The following is a 25,772-nucleotide window of genomic DNA, read 5'->3' as shown; positions in this document are numbered from 1 at the left end:
TAAGATAACAATATTCACTCCTTAATTTTATCTGACTTGCTCTGAAAATTTTCTAATCCTAACTCTGTACTGTTGTCCCTATGGTTAGCCCAACCCTAGACTAAACTCATTAAGTTATTCTGCCTTTGTTGTTAAATACTGCTGCAGGAAAAAAAAAAATCACCTTATTAAATATAGCACACAGATCTCTGCAACTCACAATCATATTATTTATTCTACCCTAGTATATTCATTTTCTCACCCTCTGAAATATCTTTGAAACCTTCTGTTTACTTCCTCCCTTTCATACATCCATCTGGTCACCCCGTCTCATATTTCACTGAGCAATTAAACAGAAATTCCCTAAGCTTCCTATGATTAAATTTAATAACCTACATTGATCTGTACTTACACTCTGTAGTCCACATGGCTGAGTATTCCTGTCAAAAGCCAGATTCTGAAGAGCTTACTTCAAAGTCTTCAGAATTTTCATTTCCAGTCCAGACCCCTAACTTGGATACCCATTTTTTTTTACATTCAAGTAGGCTATCTAACAGTCCCACAAAACTCAGCGAGTTTTAAAAAGAAAAAAAAAAATTCTCATTCATTGTCCTCCCCGTTTTTTCTCTTGGTCATTCCTGTCAGTATTGTACCATCCCCTCAACTTCTCAACACAAAAATTAAGAGACACTCTCCATGACATTTATCTTCACAAGTCATTTCTAAATCCACCTATAAGTTCTACCAACTCAATCTACAAAGCATGCTCAGAATCTAGTCATTTCTTTCCACCTCCATCCCTGTCATCCTGGTCCATCTTTCCCCTGAACTCCTACCAATTGGTCAAACTGCCCTCATTCTTATTCCCCTACAATCCACTTAAATGAGGTCACTCCCCTGTTTAAGATTCTGCAGGTTTCCCCTTCCAGCAGCACTAGAGAAGAAACCAAACACCTTACTTACCCTGGCCTAACAAGCAGTAGGGGATCTAGAAGTGACATGCCTCTCTGTATTCCTCTCAAATCCTCTTCCCTGACTACTTTCTATTAATTCACTTTGTCTTCTCTATTCTTCAGACTAGCTAGGCTAGGGCAAGACAGGTATGTAGGGCACTCAGAATCTAAATGCCTTCTTAAATTCTATACCCCAAAGACAGACCTCATTCAACTGAGTAGTTAGTGCCTCTGAGACACTACTATACTCTATCCCACTACAAAGAACTTTCTTTACCCATATCTTTGAAAAGTTGGTTCTTTCTTGCTATTTAGGCCTCAGCTGAATCATAACATACTAAGATGGGCTGGTTTTCCTTGATCACCAATCCTCTTTATTTTTTTCACAAAAGATCACATTTCTGTTAACTTATTTATTGTCTCTTTTCCTCCCATGCAAATGTTAAGATCCAGAGAAGAGTAATCACCATAACTTGTTCACTATTGTTAAAGGCCCTCAACAATTATTTGATAAATATGGAATGGATAGTATAATTAAGTACAACTTCATTTTGAGCCCCAGGAAGTCTTATCTGTCTCCCCTCTGGCTGGCTGCCTCACTTTTTAAGACTGATTTAAAAAAAAAAAAAAAAAAAAAAAAGCCATGCCCATCTGAACATTTAACTACCATAGTTCTGTTATGATCAACAATCACATATATTCTCTGCCTGTCACTTCTTAAATATTCTTACCTGTGCCCCAATACATGATGTAAATATGGTCAACTTTCCTCACAGCATGGTTATCTGAATGACTTATCAGGGAATCTTTGAGCAATGATGTCATCAAAACTTAGGGAGGGGATTAAGATGACTCCAAAGATCACTTTCCTCTCTCACACTTGTCTATATTTCTATTTTATGAAAGGTATAACATACATTTATAACATCAATGTTATCATTCTGACTATAACTTCCTGGAATACATCAACTCAGTAATTTAGTTTTGTTCAGGAACCTATAGTCTTAGATGCTCTGACCATGGTCACTTACTTTAAAAGAAAACTAAAAAATACAATGGTGACAACATAGAGAACATACTATAAGATAAAAGCACACAAATGCGTTCAGGACTCAGAAGGTTGAGACAGTTTAGTGAGGATCAAGCTTTCAGACAGCTGAGTCAAACCTTTTTATTAAGTACTATTTTTCCTTTTACTATTTGGAAAAGAACTATTCAAAAATTGTACTTTTTCCGGGGGTTAGAGTTGTGGCTCAGTGATAAGAGCACTTGCCTGGCATGGGTGAGACAGTATTCTGTCCATCTACAACTTATCAAGAAAGTCCATCTAGCTTCTATGCACTCTAAATAAAAGACCTTGCTTGAGCAATCTTGGTACCCAATGTGCCTTTCATAAATAAAATGGCAAGAAAAAGAACAAGTTTCAAAGGGAAAACCAAGAAGAGACAGATATAATACCAAACCACAGATCCTGGCCAAGAGATCCATTACTTTTTACATGAATTATGATGTTAAAGTTCTTACAAATCAGGAAGTAAATATCACACACATACACATTAAAGGGTAAAAAAAAATGACTGGAGGAAGAGGCAACACAAAGGAAGGCACTGAGGAAAAGAAAGTGAGGTCAATTTACAAGGACAGAAATAAGTGTTTCTATTATCTTTTTGGATCAATTTATAAGGAATGTCAGTAAAGTCTTCTGTGAGCACAATGATTATATAATCCTCTAATATGTAACAAATACACAAGAAAAAAGTTTAAAGTATTTCAGATATTTAGCTCAAAAAATATCTGAACCAGACGTGTGGTCTTTTCCATTTCTGATATGTTCATTTTTTGCAACTCTTTTCTATTCAGGTTCACATGCATTTTTAAAGTTGCTCTGAAATCCAATCTTTCACAGTTCTTCATTTCAACAAAACATTATTGCGGCTAGGACAGTGAGAATCAGGTGATACACACACACACACACACACCTGCCAAGATGTTTATCTTGCTATATAGTTTTATAAAACATAGAGCTTGGAAGAATGGGCAAATAGTCATGAAAAGGCTCACCAAGCCTCAAAATCATAGCAGAATTTGCTCTGTGCCTTTCTCAGTTTGTGCAAAACAAAGCTATGAAGTTCACAAATGGGAATATAGCTCAGTGGTAGAGTGCTTGCCTCGAATGCATGAGACACTGGGTTGGATTCCTACCATCGCAAAAAAAAAAAAAAAATTAAATCATTATTTTGAAATAAGGTTTGTAAGGGTATGGTATACAATATTTATAGCTTTGTTTTACCATATCAGATACATCCCAGCTTAAACAAGCCCTAAAAGTGTTGCCTCCCAAAGCCTTCAAGTATGATAATCTTTTTAATGAAAATATTTCATCAAAAGTATATCTTCTAACCCTCCTGCTGAGCTATCTTTGTTTTGATCGGTGGCAGGGTAGCAGGCACAAAGGACAGAAGTCAGGATACTTAATACCCTGTCATGATAAAGGCTGTTACAACCACAATACAATGGGTTTAACAAGAAACCATGGGCCGGGGAAGCCCAGAATGTTTAACATGCAGCTGAGATACCCACCTCCTCTCCTGTGTGCCACAAGGCAACACAGGGCCAAGAGAAATGCAAGGCTTAGCTAACTGGCGGCCAAGCACACTTTCTTCTCTGGGAAGACCAAAAGAAAATATCTGCTTCATTTATTACACACAAAACCTAAAAATTAATTCTACTTTCCCAATGAACTTGATTTCAGACAAGAATACAACCTTTTGAACAGTTTGAGGCAAATACTAACAATAGGTGAATCTTCTTGACATACGGAAACTTAAAAACTTCCTATACTGAATAGAGCCTCATAATATTGTACTACAGACAGAAAAGACTGCTGATTAAAAACAGTATGTCTCACTGTCTAACCTTTTTTATTTTAATACAAAAACTTCCTGCTTTGTGGAATCTATGCATACAGCAGGGTCAAGTTACCTAACCCATCTCTGCCTTAATGCTATAATCTGAAGAGACATTAATATTAATTCTTAGGGTCATTTAAATTCTAGAAAGTTGATGAATATAAAGATCTCAAAACAGCTTGGCTCATAAAAAATAACAACAAATGTGATGATCATTATCTCCATATTAAAGATAAAAGAACTGAGGCAAATTTGACTTTTCCAAAGTCACAGACCAGTAAGAGGCAAAGATAAAATTCAAATCTACAGTCTGCATCTGGAGTCCAGGCTTCCCCCCACCCCCTTCAAACACCACTGGGAATTGAACCCAGGGGCACCACTGTGCTACATCCCCAGCCCGTTTTGGGGGTTTTGTTTTTGTTTTTAATTTTGTGAGAGGGTCTTGAGTTTCCAAGGCCAGCTTGAAACTTGCAATCCTCCTGCTTTGGCTTCCTGGTCACTGGGATTACAGGCAGGATTCCAGGCTCTTAATAACTATGTTTCTCTAACTCTGGGGACAGCTTGTTCTGTTTCAAATCAATAATGGCAGGTTCCTCTATAGTTATAAAAAGATATTTTTTAAACCATCAATTGCCATAATCAAAGTATTAAGACATTATGCACCCACAGAAACCCACATGAAAATCAGAAACAGAAGGTCCACACCCAAAACATGGAGGCATCTCAAGTACCCAGGTGCTTCTGGAAACCAGGGAATACGGTTTCATAGCCAAAACTACATGACATTCTATTCTAAGCCCTATGAGATAATCAGATTCAAAAAAGCCCCAGAGCAGGGGGCATTCTAAATATCTTTCTGAAAATTGCAGAATAAATTAGGCTTGTGAGGTTCAGAGAGATGAAAACATAGTCTAGTCCCCTTTCTCCTCCAACATCAGCAAATTCCAGCAGGAGAAGGCTGTGCTTGTCACTTGTCCCTTGCCACCACTTCTAAAGTACACTGTATTCAGAGGGAAGTCAAAAGCAATGAAATATTACCTTACCTTTTTAAAAAGTTTTCCATTTGGTTGTATTTCATCTTCCTCGTTTAATATTTCACGTGTTCCCAAGAGTTTTTTGTCCTTAAATTTGTTTTTTGCATACATAAAAATTTTATCTAGTGTATCACATCCAGGGTACAATACTGAAACCAAACCACCTAAACTATTAATAGCTCTGTATGCAGACTCAGGGTTTGAATTTACAGGCTTTGCTTTAATTTGGTTTGATTTCTCTTGTCTTGACTCAGATAAAAAATAAAATGGAATATATGTTATAATAGTATAAAGTAATATTATAAAATGTATGAAATACAAAAGAATGGGATTGATAGTCTGTTTTAGCTTCATGGTAGATGATTTTGAAGACACGTGGTTATTCATAAGTGTTCAAGAAGTAGAATTAACAGGTTTCAACAAGAATCTAGAAGGAAGGAAAAGACATTAGTTTGAAATTATTTTAAAATAACTTTAAAGAACAGTTCTTCATATTAGTCAAGCAAACAAACTTTCCTAATCAGACAGGAATTAATATTCTGTCCCCTACCAATATCCTGAAGCTTCTAATAGTCTTATTTGTACCAAATTCAGTAACAATGAAATTAGAGAAGTTTCCACATCACACTGTAAACTGGTGGGCTTTCCAACCTAACCCTTCCCAACAGTTAAGTAGGGAGCAAGCCAGAAAGGGATGGGGGACCAAAAATTTACTTATTTCCTGTCCTTTAGCATCCCACTACATTAAAGATGGCAAATATTGTGCATAAATGCCACATTCTTCTCTTTCATGACTCAAGCAGAAGCCATTACTAAATAATCCCTGCACTCTTACCCTGTGAACACCATTCTCACTCTAGCAAGTACTGGAGTTGGCAAACATGTAAAATTCATTTTTCACAGTACTTCTAAATATCTGCCAACTTAGGCAGTAAAACGAAGCAACAAGGCGATAAACTGCAGTCATTTTATACTCTTCATTCATCAAATTTATTGAAACTTTACTGTGTTAGATATTTTTCTAGGATGTGAGCTGCTCTAGCTGCAACATCTGTCACCCCACTGATCACCAGGTTGATTCAGCTCACCTGGCTGGTTAGGTGGGTATCCCCTCCCTCCTCACTGCTCCACCTGTGTCCCTCCTGAAGCTGCACGCTCAAAGAGGATGAAGAAGACAAACTTCCCCAATCAAGGAGGGCTGTTCTTCAATCGAGGGTACAGGAGGAGCTGTGCTTCCCTGATAGAACCTCCAAACAGGCTCTCAAGACACTATTCTAAATATGGGTAATACAATGGTGAACAAAACAGATAAAGTCCCTGCTCTTAAGAGACCCACACTTTTACTGGGAGAGGTAGACAAGCAAATGCATACATGTGTATGTTCACATGCCCAATGGTATTAAATGCTATTAGGAAAAAAAAAATAAACCCAAGTAAGTGAAAGATAAAATGATGGCGACAATGTTGGAAAGGTAATTTGTATGGAAACTTAGGGAAAGCTTCCCTGGCTCTAAACAGAGACTCAGAAGGAAAAGAGTGTTCCATGTGCCTATGTGGAGATGAAGAGTGCCCTAGGCAGAGGAAATACCACTGTGTGGTACATGGGGAATAATGTCATTCTTGAAAAAAACTGAAGCAAACAACTAACTCGTTGTCTGCCCTGATTCAAATCCTGGACTATGAGTTCACCTCAGCTCCATGTTACAAAAATTCTATTCCAGCAAAGTGTAGTTAAGAGATCTGAGGAATCCCTTCTTTAACCCAATCTCCACTTATAAGACAAGAGTTCTATCCCAGGTGCAGCAGGACAAGAACGATGAGTACAGATTATTATTTTTTAAGTGCATCATGGATATATATATATGTGTGTGTGTGTGTGTGTGTGTATACGTATATATACATATATGTGTGTGTGTGTGTGTGTGTGTGTGTGTGTGTATATATCTCAGTAGGGTTCACTTTAACATATTAATCAATACACATAACATAGTTCTGTCCATTTCAGTCCTTAGTACTACCCCATTTCCTCCCATCTTCCCTCCCCTGATCCCCTTCCTCTATTCTATTTATTTTTAATGGATGCAGTTATATATAAAATTGAAATGCATTGTGGTATATTCATACATGCACCTAGCTTAGTTTGATCAACTTCATTCCCCAGTTCTTCCCCTCCCTCTTCCCCCTCCCTCCTTTTTGGTTCCCTCCTTCTACTCTACTCATCTCCCTTCTATTTTCACAAGATCCATTTTGTTCCTTACTTTCTAACTTCCACACATGAAGAAATTATATTTGACTCTCTGAGTCTGGCTTATTTCACTTAGCATGAAGCACTCCAATTCTAACAGTAATTTAACAGTAAATAACAATTTCATTGTTCTTTATGGATGAGCAAACTCCATTGTGTATATATACCATATTTTCTTTATCCATTCATCTACTGATGCATACCTAGGCTGGTTCCATAATTTGGCTATCGTTGACTGTGTTGCTACAAACAATGGCATGCATGTATTACAACAGTATGCTGATTTTAGTTCTTTAGGATAAATACCACGGAGTGGAATAGCTGGGTAATATGGTGGTTCTGTTCCTAATCTTTTGAAGGATCCCTATACTGCTTTCCGAAATGATTTTAGTTTGCTTTTAAGGCAGAGGGTCCAGGCAGGTAGAGAAACTCCAAACTAACATCAGTACCTAAATCCATGGCCTAGCATACCACTCATAAGCAGAGAAAAAAAACCAAGCCACTGCCCCAGCCTCCATATCAATGGCATAGAGGTTCTGCACAGGCCAGAGACACAGGCAGTAAGAACAGAAAACTCCTTAGTAATTTCTAAGATTGACATTATGTGGAACAGAAAATGGAGTAGTTCATGTCTGATGGCACTATCAAAAATTACAAAGACTTTGGTGGTGAGCAATTAACACGAGGTTGATGGCAACAAGAAAGCATGTAAGTAAAAGAATAAGCCAATCAAATTTTTAACAGAAAACCAGGAAGAACCCTCTAAGATTCCTGAAAAAAACAAAAGACCAGCATCTGGTACAACCCCTATGAAAAGGCATGTATTTTAAGGAGCTATTTATGGCCCAGAGCTCTGTCCAAATGATTTAAAAAAAAATCACCCAACAATTAATTAGTAAAGAATAACTGCTGGTTGTGATACCAACAGAGACAGAATACTTACAAACTTAACAAGGAAAGCATAGAAAGAGACAGTTAAAGTGAACTCTGCTAAAACTGCTGTCAGCACTTGAGAAGGGAAGACTGTGTGAGGGCCCAAGAATGTGCCCTCAGAGGATCAGTATCAGTATACTATGCAAGAAAGAAAAAGCTCAGTGAACTAGTTTAACCAAGTCACTAAGCAAACAAACACCACAATAGCAAGAAGTCCTGGAAAAAAAGGGAGATCACTAATCAGAGTTGTTATACAATACCATCTAAAATGTCCAGTTTACAACACAAAATTATGAGGCATGCAAACAAATAGCAAATATGACACATATAAAATGCAAGCAAGCAGGCAGAAGTTGTCCCTGAGAAGACCCAGATGTCAGACTTAATTTAAAAGAGATCAAAGCATGAATACGTTCAAGGAAATAAAGAAAACTGTGCTTTAAAAATTAAAAATCCAATTCTCTTATAAGATAAGAAACACCTCCAAATTTGCTCATGCACAACTGGGGAGAAGCTAGGACTCCAAATGGGGCCCAGGTTCTATTCACCCTCCCAGGCTGTTTTCTTAGACAACATACTCTATAATATTTTGAAGACCAGTCCAAAGAATATGGATCATTGCCATAAAGGTCATGGAGAGACAATGAAGGTCTCCATTCAGGAAAATGGCACATAAAACAAATGGTCTTGCTATTTTGAGGACATCAGAGTAACAAAAAAAAAAAAAATGTACATTAATAACCAGGAGAATGACATTATTTAAGTACTCTGAAATTTATTTTCTGTATTTTTATTGGTGCATCATAATTATACCTAATGGGGGGATTTGTTGTTACATATTCATACATACACAAAAATTAGGCCAATATTATTCCCCAGTATTTCCCTGTTCCTTCCCCTCCACCATTCCCCTAGTCCCTTTCTTCTACTCTACTGATCTCCCTTTGACTTTCATGAGATTCCACCACCACCACCTTTCTTGTCCTCTATCCTCTCTAGCTTCCACATGAGAATAAAACATATGACCTTTGACGTTCTGACTTACTGCACTTAAAATTAACATTCTCAAGCTCCATCCATTTTCCTGCAAATGACCTAATTTCATTCTTCTTTGTGGCTGAATAAAATTCCATTTTATATTACACACCACATTTTCTTTATCCATTCATCCATTGATGAGCACCTAGTCTGGTTACATAGTTTGGCTGTTGTGAATTGTGCTACTATAAACACGGGAACATATGTATCACTGTAGTATGATGACTTTAATTCTTCAGGTAAAAACTGAGGACTGGTACAGCTGGATCATGTGTAGTTCCATTCCTAGTCTTTTGAGGAACCTACATACTCATTTCCTTAGTAGATGTACTAATTTTATCCTACCAACAAATGTTCCTTTTTCTCCACATCATTTCCAACATTTATATTTTTTATATTCTTTTTTTTTTACTGCACAACATTTTATTTATGCTGGTAAAAATATCAGTCTTTAAAAACCAGTCATCTTTTTTGTCCTATAGTAAAAAAATGTAAAAAAAAAAATAGGTAAAGTACCAAATTTTTAATTGTACATTATATATTACCATGTTAATACACTATTTCAAAGTATTGAAAAACATTGTTTAAATAACAACACAATGACAAACATCCAGTTAAATGGTAGTTTTAACATAGCTAAAAAGTGAATCCCTATAAAATTTTAATATGAAAATAAACATTATTTGCTTCACAAATGGCTTTAGAGGGCTTAACAGTTAATATATATTTTTGTTCACTAAAATGGAAGGTAGATCAATATCATGTTGATAATAAACAGAATAATTATGGTATTTGTACTTTTGTGAATTTATCTCAGGTTTACTAAGATTAAAGACAACAATACAATAGTTAGCTAGAAACTTCATTTTAGTGAATGAACTTCTTAAAACTACATATAAATGTTCAGAGGTAGGAAAAATACACCTTAAAATACTAATATAGTGTTTTTTAATTTAAATGTTGAGAAGAACTTTGCAAATATGTAGTAGAAAAAGTAATTTTTACATATGTTCCTTTGGTTCACTAAATTTCCTCCTTTTTGGTACTGACTCTTGACTAGAAGAATCAAAGTGATGGAGAACTGTTTTCCCAGATTCAGGTTGATTTCTCTTCCGATTTTCTTTAGAAGATTTTACTGGTGGATTTCCATTTGCCATTTTATTCTGAAAGACTTTTCCACTTCTTGTTTTGCTTTCAGACACATCAAGTTCAGATGTTTTACTAACTAACTGCTCAACCTGAGAATGAGAAATTGAAAGATCTGGACTTTCTTTACACCTCATAATTTCATCTTCCTCACAAACTAAATTTGGTTCTCCAACTTCAGAAACTCCAGAGTTTTTTTTCTGCTCTTCCATTTTAGTTTCAAAGTCAAAATCATCACTTATATAATGTTCTTGGTCATCTTCTAAATCATCTTTGTCCATTAGGATTTTTTGAAGTGGTGTTTTCAATTGTTTTGGTGATAGTATAGCTGAATCAATATTTTCCATTCGTTCTTTCTCAGTGGTCACTTTTACTTTGAAGGTGTGAAAAGGTGTTGGGACTTCTCCCACATTTAAGTACATAGGCTCCCCTTCAAATATTACTCCTTCACAATCACCATCCTTAAAACCAGGAGGCTGGTAGTCTGGGGGTGTAACTTCATCGTAGTAAAAAAGTTTCATGGTCAAACAAACATCATTAGGTAAAGGTCCCAGATTTTGCATTAGAATATAAATCTTGCGAATGAGGAGAATACTTGCTTTCTTGGTATCAGCGGATGACATGCTAGATTCATTGCTTTGATTTTTACTTATAAAGTCCATGATTGGTCCATTTTTTGTGTACTTGAACTTAAACTGGTAACATTCTGAAATTGTCTGAGGGTCTTCTGGATTGGTGTATACAGCTAGAACCACCATCCTTAGATATTTTTTCTGTAAAGCATCATAGCATCCTAGCATCCACTTCACTAACTGTGTTGATCCTGGACAATTTTTATCTTCTCTCAGAATTTTGACACAAAGATCATCTAGATATCTTGTTCCATAAGCACACTCTGGAAATATTCCTCTCAAATACGTGATGCAGGATACTGAAACTGCTAACAGTCTCTTCACTAATACCAAAGACTGCTGCTCAGTTGATATCTTACTGGGAAATACCAATGCACACATGGAAGTCCTCTGCAATTGTGCAGTGGCCATCTTCTGACAAAATACTTTAAATTCAACCGTAACGTCTGAGGGGCGACCAGAACCTCACTGCCCGGCACGCGCTCTGACACACGCGCATGCGCTCTCCTTCAACGGTCTATTTTTTATATTCTTAATGGCTGCCATTCTAACTGGAATAAGATGAAATCTCAGTGTAATTTTGATTTGAAGTTCCCTAATGGTTAAAGATGTTGAACTTTTTGCCTATGTTTGTTGATCACTTGTATTTCTTCTTTGAGAAAGAAACACAAATCAGTTTAGTTCATTTGCCCATTTATTACTTAGGTTGTTTGTTTTGGGATTTTGTTTTGTTTTTTGAGTTCTTTATATGCCCTAGATATCAATCCTGTCAGAAGAGTAGCTGACAAATATTTTCTCCCATTCTTAGCTGTTTCCTTTGTTGTGTAGAAGCTTTTCAATTTGATATCATCCTACTTATTAATTCTGGGTATTATTTCCTGAGCTTTAGATGTTGCCTGTGCCTATATATTGGGAGTGCTAACCCTATATTTTCTTTAGGAATTGCATAGTTTCTCTTTAATTCCTAGATTTTTGATCCATTTTTTTAGTTGATTTTTGAGCAAGGTAAGAGATAAGGATCTAGTCTCATCACTGTACATGTTTTCCCAATGTCATTTATTTAAAAGGTTGTTTTTTCTCCAATGTATGTTTTAGGCACCTCTATCAAGGATCAGATGACTACACATGTGTGGGTTTTTCTCTGTCTTCTGTTGTGTAGCTCGGTCTATGTGTCTATTTTATGTTACTATAGCTCCATAGTATATAATTTGAAGTCAGGTATTATGATACTTTGAGCATTGCTTTTTGGGCTTAGAACCGCTTTGGCTATTCAGGGTCTTTTATTCTTCCAAATTAATTTAGGACTGTTTTTTCCAGTTCTGTGAAGAATGTCATTGGCATTGTGATGAGGACTGCACTGAATCGGTATATTGCTTTTGTAATATGGTCACTTTAATTATATTAATTCTTCCCACCTACAACATGGGAGGTCTTTCTATCTTATTATATCTTCAATTTTTTTCTTCAGCATTTTGGTTTTCATCATAAAGGTCTTTCACCTCCTTGGTCAGATTTATTTCCAGGTTTGCTTGATTTCTGTTTGTTTGAATTTTTTGAGGTTATTGTGAGTGGGATTATTTTTCTGATTTCTTTCTCAGCAGATTGTTGGTATATACAAAAACTATTGATTTTTGTAGGTTTGTATGTATATTAAGCTACTTTGCTTAATTTGTTAGCTATAGCAATCTCCTAGTAGAACTTTTTTTTTACCTTCTAAATATAGAACCATATCATCTCAAACACGATAATTTAAATTCTTCCTTTTCTATTTATCCCTTTAATTTCCTTCTTTTGCCTAATTACTCCGGCTAGAATTTCTAGTACTATATTGAATAAGAGTGGTGAGAGTGGACATCCTTTTCTTGTTCCAGATTTTAAAGCAAATGCTTTCCATTTTCCCCCATTCACTATGACCTGACTTTGTTGTATACAGCCTTTATGATGTTAAGTTCCTTTGATGCCTAATTTCTTCAGTGCATTTTCATGAATGGGTGCTGAATTTTGTCAAAGGTTACTGAGATGACTAAGTGTTTTTGTCCATGATTCTATTTATGTGGTGAATTACATTTATTGACTTGCATATATTAAGCCATCAATGCAACCCTGAAATAAAACCTACTTGGTTATGATGTACAATCTTCTTAGTATGTTATTGAATATAATTTGCTAGTATTTTATTAAGGATTTTTATTTATTAAAGATTTTTCATTAGGCATACTGGTCTTTAGTTTTCTTTCCTTGATGTATCCTTATCTGGATTGGGTATTAGGGTGATACTGGCCTCATAAAATGAATCTGGAAGAGTCCTATCCCTTTTTATTTAATGGAATTATTTGAAGAGCACTGGCATTAGTTCTTCTTTAAATGTCTGGTAGAATTCGCCTGAGAATTCATTGGTCCTGGACTTTTCTTTGTTGGAAGGCTTTTATTACTGTTTCTACCTCACTGCAAGTCATTGGGCTGTTTAGGCTTTCTCTGTCCTCTTGATTCAACAGTGGCAAGTCATGTGTCTAGAAATGTATCCAATTCTTCTAGTGGAGTGTAGGTTTCCAAAATAGTCCCTAATCATCCTCTGGACTTCTCTGATGTCTGTGGTGATTTTTCCTCTTTCATTTTTTTTTAATATTTATTTTGTAGTTGTAGTTGGACACATAAATTTATTTTTTTAATTTATATGTGGTACTGAGGATCAAACTCAGGGCCTTGCACATTCAAGGCTAGCACTCCACCACTGAGTCATAACCCCAGGCCCTCCTCTTTCATTTCTAATTTCATTAATTTGGGTCTTCTTTTTCTTTTGGTTAGTTTAGCTAAGGACTTATCAATCTTGTTTATCTTTCTGTTTCTGAAATTTAACTTTGCAAGTTTGCATTCTGAACTTAAAATATCATGATTTAACTTAAAAACTATTCATAAAATCATAAGAAATCCACTAAAAAGCAATTCAAATATAGGATTCAGCAAGATTGTAGGGATACAAGATTGTGTTATTATGAAAGAATGATATAGTGCATATTTGATCTTTATTCCTGGTTCCTGGCACAGAAGTCCTAAAATCCTTGGAGTTTCTGAGTGATAAGGGAGGGATAAGGGTCTTTTATTATTCCATAACATGCACTTTACCTCAAATTTTATTAATGAAGTGACTGTTGGAGGATGGGGGCTAGTTACCACCAAGGGGCTAGCTGCTAGTAGCTACATGACTAGAACTGGAGCTTTCAACCCTATCTCTTACCTATAGGGAATAATGACGGGCTGGAGATTGAGCTAATACCAATGTCCAATGATTTCATCAATTATGTAACAGAATCTGTAAAAATCCTAAACAATGTGCTATAGAGTGGCACACCGCAGTTCCACATGAACTAAAGCCCTGCACTCCAGAGACCCTTCTAGACTTCAACCTATGTACTTCGTCATGTGGCTTCATCTGTATCCTTTATTATATTCTTTATAATAAACTGGCAATTGGAAATAAAGTGTTTCCTTGAGTATATTACAGCAAATTATCAAACTTGACAAGAAGGCTAGCTCCCAATTTTTGTAGCCACATCAGACAGCAGTGTGGGTGACCTGGGGACCCACTACTTGTAATTAGTGTCTGAAGGACAAGGACAATCTTGTCAGAATGAGTCCTTAACCTATGAAACATGTGCTAACTCTGGGTAGTTGTCAGAACTAAAGTAAAATGTACCCCATTGGTATCCAGAGAACTGGAGAAGTGTTTGATGTAGAAAATCCATACATTTGGTGTCTGAAATGTTCTGACAAGAGATATCTCTATATCCTTTTACCTTTAAGGATGTATAAGCTAAGAACTGATAAACAAGGCTAAAATAGAAGCAAAGATAGTTTTACTTGATACAAAACAAATTTGCCAATCAAGAAACACAGGCTCAGAACAAGCATCCACCAAAGAAAGTGAACTTGGTCTTTTTAAACAATATGTGGATCCATGCAGCTTGGCATCATTCTTTGGGGGAGATAAGCAGGACTGAGATAAGTTGAAAACTGATGCAAATTAGGTGGTGGTAAAAATTTTTAAGTCCACTGAAATTGCCAGGTCAGGAGGCAAAACTGAACTCTTGTTATTTCTCCATTTTTGCAAGACATCAGGTTTGGGAAAACAGCTCCCTCTGGTGGAATCAGTTTCTAACATGATATCTGTGTGGTCATCTACCTCTTTTCAGCAAATCTCTGGCTCAGAAAAGGATTTCTGCTCTTCTTTTGTAGCTTCTACAATCTCCTCTGTGTGTAGTGGGGCCCGGGCGGTGGGGGTGGAGTGGTATTGGGGATTGAACCCTGGGCATTCTGCCACTAAACTATATCCCTAGCCCTTCATATCTTTTATTTTGAGACAAGGTCTCACCAAGTTGCCAAAGCTGACCTAAAACTTGCAATTCTTCTGCCTTAGCCTCCAGAGTAACTGGGATTACTCGTGTGCACCACAGCACCCAGCTTCCATTTTGATTTTTATATTCTACTATCAGATAAATATAGAAAAGTCAATTCATGTTTATATACTAGCAATGACAAATAAGAAAATGAAGTTAAAGTAACAATTATATTTATAATATCAGAAATAATACTTAAATAATAATACTTAGATAATAATACTCTTAAATAATACTTAGATAATAATACTCTTAACTATATCAAGAACTATAAAATTTGTACCCTGAAAACCACAAAACATTGTTCAAGGATATTAAAGAAGACCTAAATAAATAGAAAAATATCCCCTGTTCACAGACTACAAGATTTAATGTTAAAATGGCAATATGCCTTGGGGCTGGAGCTGTAACTCAGTGGCAGAGTACTTGCCTAGCATGTGTGAGGCTCTGGGGTCGATCGTCAGCACCGCATACAAAAATAAATAATAAAAATAATAATAATAAATGGCAATATGCCTCAAATCAATATATAGACTCATTAAAATTTCAGCTGTTTTTTTCAGAAACTGATAAATTGATCCTATACAATTCATATGGAATCTCAAATTATCTAATACAGCTAAAACAATTAAAAAAGAAGAATGAACTTGAAGAACCTATATATTTTCATTCCAAAACTTATCACAAAGCAACTGTAATCATCATAATGAGGGTATTAGGAAAAGGACAGACATACTGAGCAGTGGAACAGATCTTCAAGTCCAGAAATAAACACTTATATTATGGACAACTGGATTTCAAAAGGGTGACAGTATTTAGAGAAAGAACAGTCTTTTCAACAAATTACACTAAAACAAATAAATATCAACCTAAGAGAATAAAGTTGGACCTCCTTCCTTATACCAAATAAAAAAATTAACAATAATGGATCATAGGCATAATATAAAATAAATCATAGGTTAAAATATAAAACTTTTTGTAAGTATTAATCACTGAGCATAAATAGCACTTCAGGAAGAATGCAGTAAAAAGCACAAATAACAATTTGTTAAAATCATGAAAATTAAATGAGGACAGGGATAGGAAAAAAGGGGCTTGAACAAGTACCAGAAGCAGCATGTGTTCAGGAGGCAATATGTAAACCAGGCCCAGTACACATCTGTAATCCCAGCTACCCAGGTGAAGTAAGATGGAGGTAGAATTTTTATTTTAGAAAAATTAGGTAGAATTATGAACCTTTGGCAAATTGTACCCTATTTATTGGCTATAGAAAAATGTAAAGAACTTAGAAATCTAGTCAAGGGCAATTTTTCATATTTCTACATTTGTATTAACTCTGAAAAGTAAACAGATCTGTCAATCTTTTCTTTCTAGGTTGCCAGTCTAACTGGTTTTATCTATCCAAAGATTAAGCTAATAGACTCATATTTTTTCTAGTATTTACATAATTTTTCATCCAGATTTTTTAAAAATTTTTTTTAGTTGTTGATGGGTCATACTTTATTCATTTATTTATATGTGATGCTGAGAATCAAACCCAGTGCCTCACACAGGAGGCAAGGGCTCTACCACTGAGCCACTGAGCCACAGACCCAGCCCTTCATCCAGATTTTTAAACAGACTTTACTTTCCTATAAAGAAAGTTTTTTTCTCAAGAACCTCCTAAACTGTTTATTAAACAAATCAACCTTCTCCCAGTTAACCAAAATATCACCTGCACTAAAAACTTCTCATTTACCCTTGGATATTTATAACTGCTATTCTCTCTCTCTCTCTCTCTCTCTCTCTCTCTCTCTCTCTCTCATCTATTTTTCTACTGCTTTGCTAATATTTTACTACTCTGAATATAGATTTACAACAATGTCTCTCAAACATGGTCCATGTACTAACCAATCACACTATCAGAATTACCTTAGAGGTTATTTGAAATAAAATTTACTCAGATATGCCTCCCTCTTCCTTACCACCCCAACAGCTATAAAATGCAAACTCTAGTGGCGTGCGTATCTTCAAATAGAAACCACGTGAGTTTTATGTATAATAATGCTTGGGAACTACAATTTTAAAGACCCATATTCTTCAAATTTTTCTCACCAATTCTTCTCCTCCATAAACTTTAAAGATCTAACAGTTTTGTAAGTTGAAACAATTTAAAAATTAAAAGAAAAACAAGACTGTGGGGAAAAAGTAACAATGACAAAATATGAAAAGTGTCCATAAATTTAAAAAGCAACAAAAGGAAAACTGGGCTATAGAGAAAGAAAATGCAGATGGCTAACACTCACATGACAATGTGCTTTCTTTACTTTGTAAGCAAGTGCAAATCGAGGAAGGGAACATGAGCAAGATGGATGACCAGAGATGCCTGGCACACTTCCCTCCAGAGCAAAGTACCAAAACAAGGAAAAACCAGGAACTATTCCACTGGAATGTCTGAGGCAGAGCACCTGAGTGCAATATGGATGTGACAGAGATGTTGTAAAGCACAGAAACACAGACAGCCTCATAAAGAAGGAAGTTAAGCACAAAGCAGCTACCATCCTGTCTGTGGAGATCAACCCTGAACCAAGAACTTGACCAAGTGGGGAATTCCCCCACACACCACAAATACCTAAGGCATTTGCTGTTGGAAAAGCCTGCAATCTTTACAAGCCTCCTAGTTACCACACCACTGCACTGCCCTGGATAAAGGGCACAGTACATCCCCACGCCCGCCCTGCCAACCCCAACCAGGATGCATAGCTGTCTGGAGAATCCACCCACCCAGGGTCCCATGAAACAGCAGGGCAGCTGCACCCAGCAGCTTCATTGACCCAGCCTTGGGAATCTTCCAGGTACCCCACCTACCCAACCTTAACTCCAGAAAAGAGCGCGGCAACCCACACAGGGCAGTTTGGCCCACAGAGGCCCCAGGAACAAATGGAAAGAAGAGAGAGGACAAAGGGTACTGAGATTGTTTCTAATGATGTGATTATAATGATTCATCAGGGAATTAAGTTAAGGAAGGCAAGCAAGCACACTCATCAGCCTGAGAAGACAAAGAGTTTATCAAAAGACAGAATCAATAAACTTAGATCCTGGGTCACGTTAGAACCATAAGAGGTGACAGTCTGAGACCAATCCTTTAAATTCCGATTACAGACAACGTGAGTTGGGTTCCTGTGGAGATCCAGGTTATGATCAGGAAGAAGGGGGTAACAAATACAGAATGGAATACGAAATCACTTAAAGGCAGGCTGTCAAGGGAGCGAAGACCAGAGTATTGGAAAGACACTGAAATCATTCATCTCTAGAGTAACAGGAAGCCTATTATTCTGGTATTCAACTATTTAAGGCTTTAGAAGGAAGAAGGAGGTATAGATGACTACAACAAGAAGGGGTAGTAAGTGGCCCAGTCTAAAGGCAAAGCTTGGAAGATATGGAAGTATTGTTTCAGTGACCAAAAAAAGAAAAAAATAAACAACTAAAAGAAGAAAACAATCTAAAGATCTACTTACCAAAGAATGACTGAGAAACTAAATGGACTGTGATGCAACCACTTACAGAGATTTATAGGTACAATCATTCCTTTATATTAATGGGTTCTTCATCCACAGATTCAAACAACCATGGGTGAATATATTGAAACAACTTTTAATTGTGTCTAAACTGAAAATTTTATTTGTCATTATTCTCCAGTCAGTAAAGTTAAAACAACTATCTACATAGCATCACATTGTATTAGGTATTCTAAGTAATTTACAGACTATTTAAAATATATAGGAGGATGTGCACAGGTAATATACAAATAGCCCCTTCTGTAAGAAACTTAAGCATCCTCATATTTTGGTATGTATAGAGGTCTCAGAACAAATTCCCTGATGATACTGAAGGAAGAGTATACATGCATTGGCCCAGAAGGAGTCTATATCTTGCTCATTTTAGCGAAAGGGCAAGAAAAGAAAAATGCATACACAGGTACACTAGGTTATATGACTGACCATACTGGAAAAAATAAACAAGTCAAGATTTTAAAGCAACTATCTCTAAATATGTAAATGCCCACATTAATTAAGTACATTAATCTTACATCACGAAAAATATAATAACTCCCTTCTTTACTATTCTCAGAATGGCTCATTAAAATAACAAGAAGAGTCAAGTTTAACAGCATTAAAAGAAAATGACCTATTATCATTTATAAAATGATAGATGAGCAAACACCAAATCTTAAAATGTGAAACTGTGTGATAATAGATAGCTGGGTTCAAACACATCAAATGTGTTTTTAAAATGTTCTATGAAAATGATCAGCTGCATTATGTCAAGAGTTTACATCTTGTATCACTTTAATTAGTAATTGTCTAAAATCTTAATAATCAAATAGTAAGGAAGATCTTTCTCTGTGTGACCTCTATTATTTGAGATACAAGAGCCTTGGAAGGAATGAAGAATACAAGAGCCTTGGAAAAAATGAAGGAGCAGAAGGATTTTGTGTCATTGACAGAAAGGTGAGGACAGATCTTTGGATTATGGAAACAACTATACATAAAATAAGGAAGATTAATGCCCACCCACAAAATTGCTCTCAAATGATACATTTTCAGAGTGTATAAAAATGATGTTAAGTAAAATTTTACGCTAAACAGTTACTAAAGAGTATTAATAGTATCACAGTCCCACCACCTGCTCGTTTTTTAAAAGAAAAAAATTTGCTGTAATTTCTTATCTGAAAACAGAGATGGCATGTTTTAATAACAGAAAAATGGTGACTAAGGATCACATTTATATGTATATCAAATGGTTCTACGTGCTAAGATCTGTTTGCAGCTAAAGGTAGACATCTCAAGATCATTGTAAGCTGGAAAGATGCAGCACAATACCTCAATCCAAACTTGGTAGATCTGTGAAATTATTCTCTACAAAGTTGGTGAACTGAGCAAAGAAAGAGGAGTCACCCTCAGAATTGAAGACATTTGCAGTATCCACAGGATAGAAATAAAAGTCATTAAATTCATTCTATAGCAAAAGGGTCTTCTGGGTCCCCATAAATGCAACCAACAACTCTTATTTGTTATCTGGAAAGTTTCTTTAGAGTGGCACCATAGTTCTAATGAAAATATTCACTTCTCTACCCCTAAAGTCTAAAAGCATGATAAAAATATATATTTGATTTAGGAGAATGGATTTAAAACATTCACTGACTGTATACCCTATATTGGCCTGTTTTCCATTACTATTAGAAACACCTGAGATAAATCAGTTTATGAAGAGGAAAAATTTCTTTTGGATCACTGTTTTGAAGGTTAAAATCTATAACTGACTAGCCCCATTGCTCTGGGCCTGTGGTGACACAGTCCAAAATGGTGGGAGCATATGGCAGAGAAGAAGGCCCACTCACTTCACAGTCAGATGGAAGGAGGAAGAAGTCTAGAGTCTCAAAATTCCCTTTGAAGGAAGGCCCCCACTGACTTCAAATCTCCCTGTAAGTCTCAACTCCCAAAAGAGCCATGAGCAGGGAACAAACTTTAGCACATGGGCCTTTGAGGAAACATTTAAGATCAAAACCATGGCACTCTGGTGTACCCAGCACCACCACAAGAAAGAAAAACCCAACCAGACTGAACACATGCATGGATACATACATGCAAAAATATCACACACATCTTAGCTCTGCCACCAGTACCTTGATCAGGACAATAAATCTTAATTTGCTTGCCATTAATACTGATGGGATTTAGGATTCAACTATCACAGATCAATTTTAATAATATATTCTATTGATGTCTAAAGCTCCCCAAAATCAATTATTGATAGCCACGAAATAATGAAGATATAAGTGACCTAAATATTTCCCTTTTTGGAAGGTGAGGGTGAGAGGGTTGGGAAAGAGTTCCATTGGATTTATTTTCACATTGCCCATTAAAAAAAAAAAAAAAAAAAAGTCTAAGATCCTTTTCAAGACTTCTTACCTTCTCCAATCAAACCAGATTATCTCCATGATGAGTTAGTGAATAGGTACATGAAAGAAGAAAGATTTTAATTCCTTTTCATTTTTGAATTACATGAATGGACTATCTTAACAACAACAAATGCTTTTCTAACATGCAGTCTAAAGATAATATGCCAAGCCACAAGAACTGCTGGTTTGAAGGAGTGATACAACAAAAAAAACAGATGGGCTCAGGCCTGGGTTAAGTTTACAGTCAAGTAAAGGAGAACTGACTGACTGTTTCAAACTCCAACCCCCACGTACCACTGAAGACACACCAGTTTTACTGCACTGGGTAAAATCTAATTTTATACATTCATCCTGACTTCTCTGTCCACACAGCTAAAAACCCAAGAGCCGAGTATCCTAGAAAAGGAAACTACCAGAGGGTGTTCCCTCAAGCAAATAAATGTGTGAAGCCCAGGGTCCACAAACAAAAGCAGTTAAGTGAACTTTTTACACACAGGAATGTCCCTTCATTCCTACTTATGGTTGCCACATTTATCAAATGTGAACTAACATTTAACTTGTCTTGTATTTTATACGGCAACTCTACACCCATTTCCAATCCACCATATATTACAATTAATTAAGATGAGCAACTACCCTGGTTTGCCAGAGCAGCAGGGTTTCCCAAAACACAGAACTTTCAATTCTGAACTAGAAACCAAGGAAGTCGAAGGCAAGCCAGGATATGCTGGTCATCATAACTTACCCAATACACAAAACTAAAGTATGAATAAAATGTGAAATGCAGTAGATGCAAAGGGATTTTAAAAACTAGTTATCAATATAGAAGGTACAGATACAAAGTTCAGTCAGTGTAATTCAGAGTTTCAAAGCAGACAGTACCTGTTGTATTTACATACTCTACAGGATTCACTGGCAGTGCTATTACTTGCAACTCTAGTTTGATTACATACAATGTTTAAAATAGACTCATTCCTTTTAGAACTATGGCAATACGCTCTGGGTTTGATGCCAGCTTCTAATTTAATAATTATGTGACATGGGGCAAGTCCCTTCACACCCTCATGCTTTAGGACCAACTATAAAACCAGCACGATGACAATGCCCCACAAAACTCCTATTAGTAACAAGTAGGTGAAAATCCTCTATATAGAAAGAGTACAAAACTTAACAAAAGTGTTGATAGTACTTTAAATGCTGTTGATCATACAACCATGTATACCACTATTCTTTTGTCTGGATTAAATAAACACTGAAGTCAATTCAACTTTATTCTAAAAAGTGTACCTAGGCTACTACATTTAAGGTTTTAAGGTTGGTTGGAAGAGGATAAAATCATGTTTATCCATTAAGTCCCTTATAAAACATAAAATAATAATAAGCAAAAGTAAGAATGATACTTAACACATCTTATATTTGAAATTGGTAGTATTCCACTTGGCATCTCTGGCTAGCTAGTCAGTTTGGGGGATCTCGCTCCATGAGCTTCAGTGAGTTGATTACAAAATTCATTTTTGTTTAAGATGTCATCACATGCTGAGAATATTTTCCTGTTTTAGTACTTTGTGCTAAAATTTAAACATTTGGATTTTATAACACAGAACTACTGAATTCCACTTTCTGGATCCCACTCTAGTCCCAAAGGTAAAGAATACATTTGGATAACACTCAAAACTGTTTAACCAATTCAACTCACACAACCATCATATATTTAAAAGAGATGTTCCTTAACAAACTTCCCTAACAAGATTCAGAAGCGACTCTGTACTTCAAAAGTGCTCTGCAGTCCACTCAGCCATCTCAGTTGCCATGAAGTGTGCTGCTAACCACCTCCAGTCCCAGCACCCAAACACTTATCCTCCAATCAGTTCTGGGTTCTGAATCATTTTGCTTCAACTTGCTCACCTACAGGAAAGCCTACTCCTGTTTTTCTTTCTACTTACTTTCCCAAGCTGTATTCACCTATTACATCTAAAAAGAAGTGACATGAAGGTTTCTCCATTCAGAAGCATAACTTTTTATATTAGAATTTTGTTCAAATTTGACACGCTGAAGGGGAGTGGGGAGAGATGACAAGACATGTAAAGCTGTAGGGCATGATGTAACATGTGGGGCATGTTGCATCAGAAAAGAGGAAACCTAACTTGCTACCCACATCCCGGTCCTGGGGCCACAAGTGGCTAAGATAGCGCCTGGCAATCAGCCAGAAGGCGTTGCCTGGGTTGTGACAAAAAATCTGAGGACCTCTAGGATAGGCTCAGAACCCTTCCAACCTTGTGGACAGCTCCTGTCACCCATTACTGCCTGTAGGATGGGTGTACACGTGAACTCTCCCCACCCTGCTGACCTTTATCCTGATTTATCCTGTACAATATATTAGCTGTGTGTGTTTTCTCAATAAACGAGATCCTGCTTTGACTGGTCTCCCTGACGGGTCTGATTGTCCTTCTGCAGGGGAGTGCTAGGTGTGGGCGGTCAGTTGGCCTTTTCCTTTCCTGGTCAGGGAGGGCTCTCCCAATCTCTCCCGCAGGTCAGGAGGGAAGGGGGGGGGGGCTAAAAACCCCGAAATCAAGCAATCATTGCATTATCCAAATGGTGGAGTGGAGAAACTAGACTCTAGTGCCCTATTCAATAGCACGATTTTGTATGTGCCAGCGAGACAAAAACTTAATACCTTGACTATATTAATATTGAATAGGACTATTCACCCTGTTAGTTCTATTCTTTATTTATTCCAATCATCTTTAATAAAATTGTTATTGAGTGAGCTGTAGACATACTTACGGAAAACAAACTATTAAAATTACATAATGACATCAATCTGGCTGGTTGATAATCTATGTCTATCAGAATCCTACTCCTTTTAATTTGGTTCGATAAGATTTCTTGAGTGTTTCCTTATCTTTTCCTTCATTCCCCTCCTGCCCAAAAAGTCCATTTTTTTACCTTTATTTTGGGCAAATAAGCTAAAAAACAAACTGAATAAAAGGCAAATAACATATAGCATAACTGGAATTTATAAAAATGTTGGAGAAATACAGCTTAACTATGGAATGAATTACCTGCATCACGACTAACATAATTTCACTTTTATATGTACTACTTAAAGGTTAAATAGCTAAGAAAAAGGTTCAAACATGCAACTATTTCCTTTGGTCAAGTCTTACTATTTTGTTTTTTCCTTTTTAATGCTTAACAGTGCTTTATTTTCTCATAAATCTTCAAATGTTTTACCACTAATAAAGCTTTTCCTAAGTCTTATTACTTTTTTTTAATTTTTTAGTTGTAGTTGGACACAATGCCTTTATTCCCCTTATTTATTTTTAGATGGTGCTGAGATCGAACCTAGGGTCACAACCCCAACCCATCCTAAGTCTTATTACTTTATTCATACAATGTTATCTACTTTTATGTTTTTCCCCTTTTTTTGGTGGTGGTGCTGGGGATTGAACACAGGGCCTTGCACATGCCAGGCAAGCACTCTACCAATTGAGCTATATCCCCAGCCCATGTTTTTCCTTTTTAATTCTTAACTGTGCTTTCTTTTCTCATAAATTTTCTACTGTTTTAACACTAGTAAAGCTTTTCCTAAACAACATGTTTCAAAACAAAAGCTACTAAGATAAATAATTGTCTTCGCTCTCCTCTTTTCCATTCTCTGGTGTACCATTTTCTGGCCTCTGCAGTTTTAAGTATTCAAAATCCAGATTACATTTTTTAAAAGAGAAGATACAAGAGAAAGCAATCCCAGTTAAATTCCTATGTGGAATGTTTGGCCCAATTCTAAGAAACCTTTTCCAGTTAAACCCAACTTGCTGTCGTACCCATTCCTTTAACTTCTCATCACTTTCACATACAAATGAAAAGTTTCTGAACAATTTCTCTAATGCAGGGCTACACATATAGGTAACACTTTCTGATGCCAAATGAACACAGAACATTGAATAGCAAAATAAGTTATTAAAAGCTGAAGGTCATTAAAAACGTCTACTGTACAAAATATTTAAATATGAATTATTACTATAATCATGACAGGATGATTTTTATTATCAACAGAACTGAGCATTAAGGGAAAAAACTGAGAGTAATTAACTTGCTGAGAATCCATACACAGACTTAAACATTTTACAATAGCTGTGATGAAGGTCTATAAATTTATTCATATACAATTCTATTTCTTAATAATATCTTTTAAATTCTAAAGTCATTTTTAGATAGACTATTAAAAACATGAAATAATATAAAATTCTGTATTTAAAAATCTGCTTTCCTAGGGTATTTAAGGAGTTTTAAATCTGACAATCTCACATAGGACATGTACCCATGTAAATCTGTTTCAGTGTTGACATCATTTCTTAATTCACGGGACTTCCGAACACAGGCAGTTCCCAATTGTGAAAGGTTTGAGTTGTAGTTCCAGAATCCAAGACACTGGGTTCCCCAAGTAGTTCATGACATCCCCTTTAATTCATCACATAAATAACTTATGAAATATGACTCTGAGCTTCCTTTCCACTTTTGGTTACCTGGTCAAACCTAGGCAAAATTATGATAGGGACAAAGTTACT

General features: G+C 36.1%; 2 protein-coding genes across 3 annotated transcripts in view; both read right to left on the bottom strand.

Moving 5' to 3' along the window:
* Positions 1–25,772, bottom strand: part of Acsl3 (acyl-CoA synthetase long chain family member 3) — a 68,571-nt gene that overhangs the window by 22,672 nt on the left and 20,127 nt on the right. Inside the window, exons 1-2 of one of the 2 annotated variants that reach the window (XM_026390421.2) lie at positions 25,526–25,598; positions 4,885–5,302 (exon numbers count right to left, since the gene is read on the bottom strand). In XM_026390421.2, coding sequence (XP_026246206.1) covers positions 4,885–5,262 — 378 coding nt within the window. In that variant the 5' untranslated portion in view covers positions 5,263–5,302; positions 25,526–25,598. Of the gene's footprint in view, positions 1–4,884; positions 5,303–25,525; positions 25,599–25,772 lie in introns of those variants that run through there. The other variant, XM_026390420.2, reaches the window with a different exon arrangement.
* Hormad1 (HORMA domain containing 1) lies at positions 10,093–11,280 on the bottom strand. Its single transcript, XM_077799557.1, has one exon. The coding sequence runs from the start codon at positions 11,278–11,280 to the stop codon at positions 10,093–10,095; it is 1,188 nt and encodes a 395-aa protein (XP_077655683.1).

Source organism: Urocitellus parryii, chromosome 1, assembly GCF_045843805.1.
Source record: "Urocitellus parryii isolate mUroPar1 chromosome 1, mUroPar1.hap1, whole genome shotgun sequence".
Lineage (NCBI taxonomy): Eukaryota > Metazoa > Chordata > Mammalia > Rodentia > Sciuridae > Urocitellus > Urocitellus parryii.
Note: the sequence above shows the minus strand (reverse complement) of the source record. Positions and strands in the feature narration are given on the sequence as shown.

Bases quoted from the DNA above. Each gene is read 5' to 3' on its own strand.
- Hormad1 (XM_077799557.1), bottom strand. From the start codon at position 11,280: ATGGCCACTGCACAATTGCAGAGGACTTCCATGTGTGCATTGGTATTT.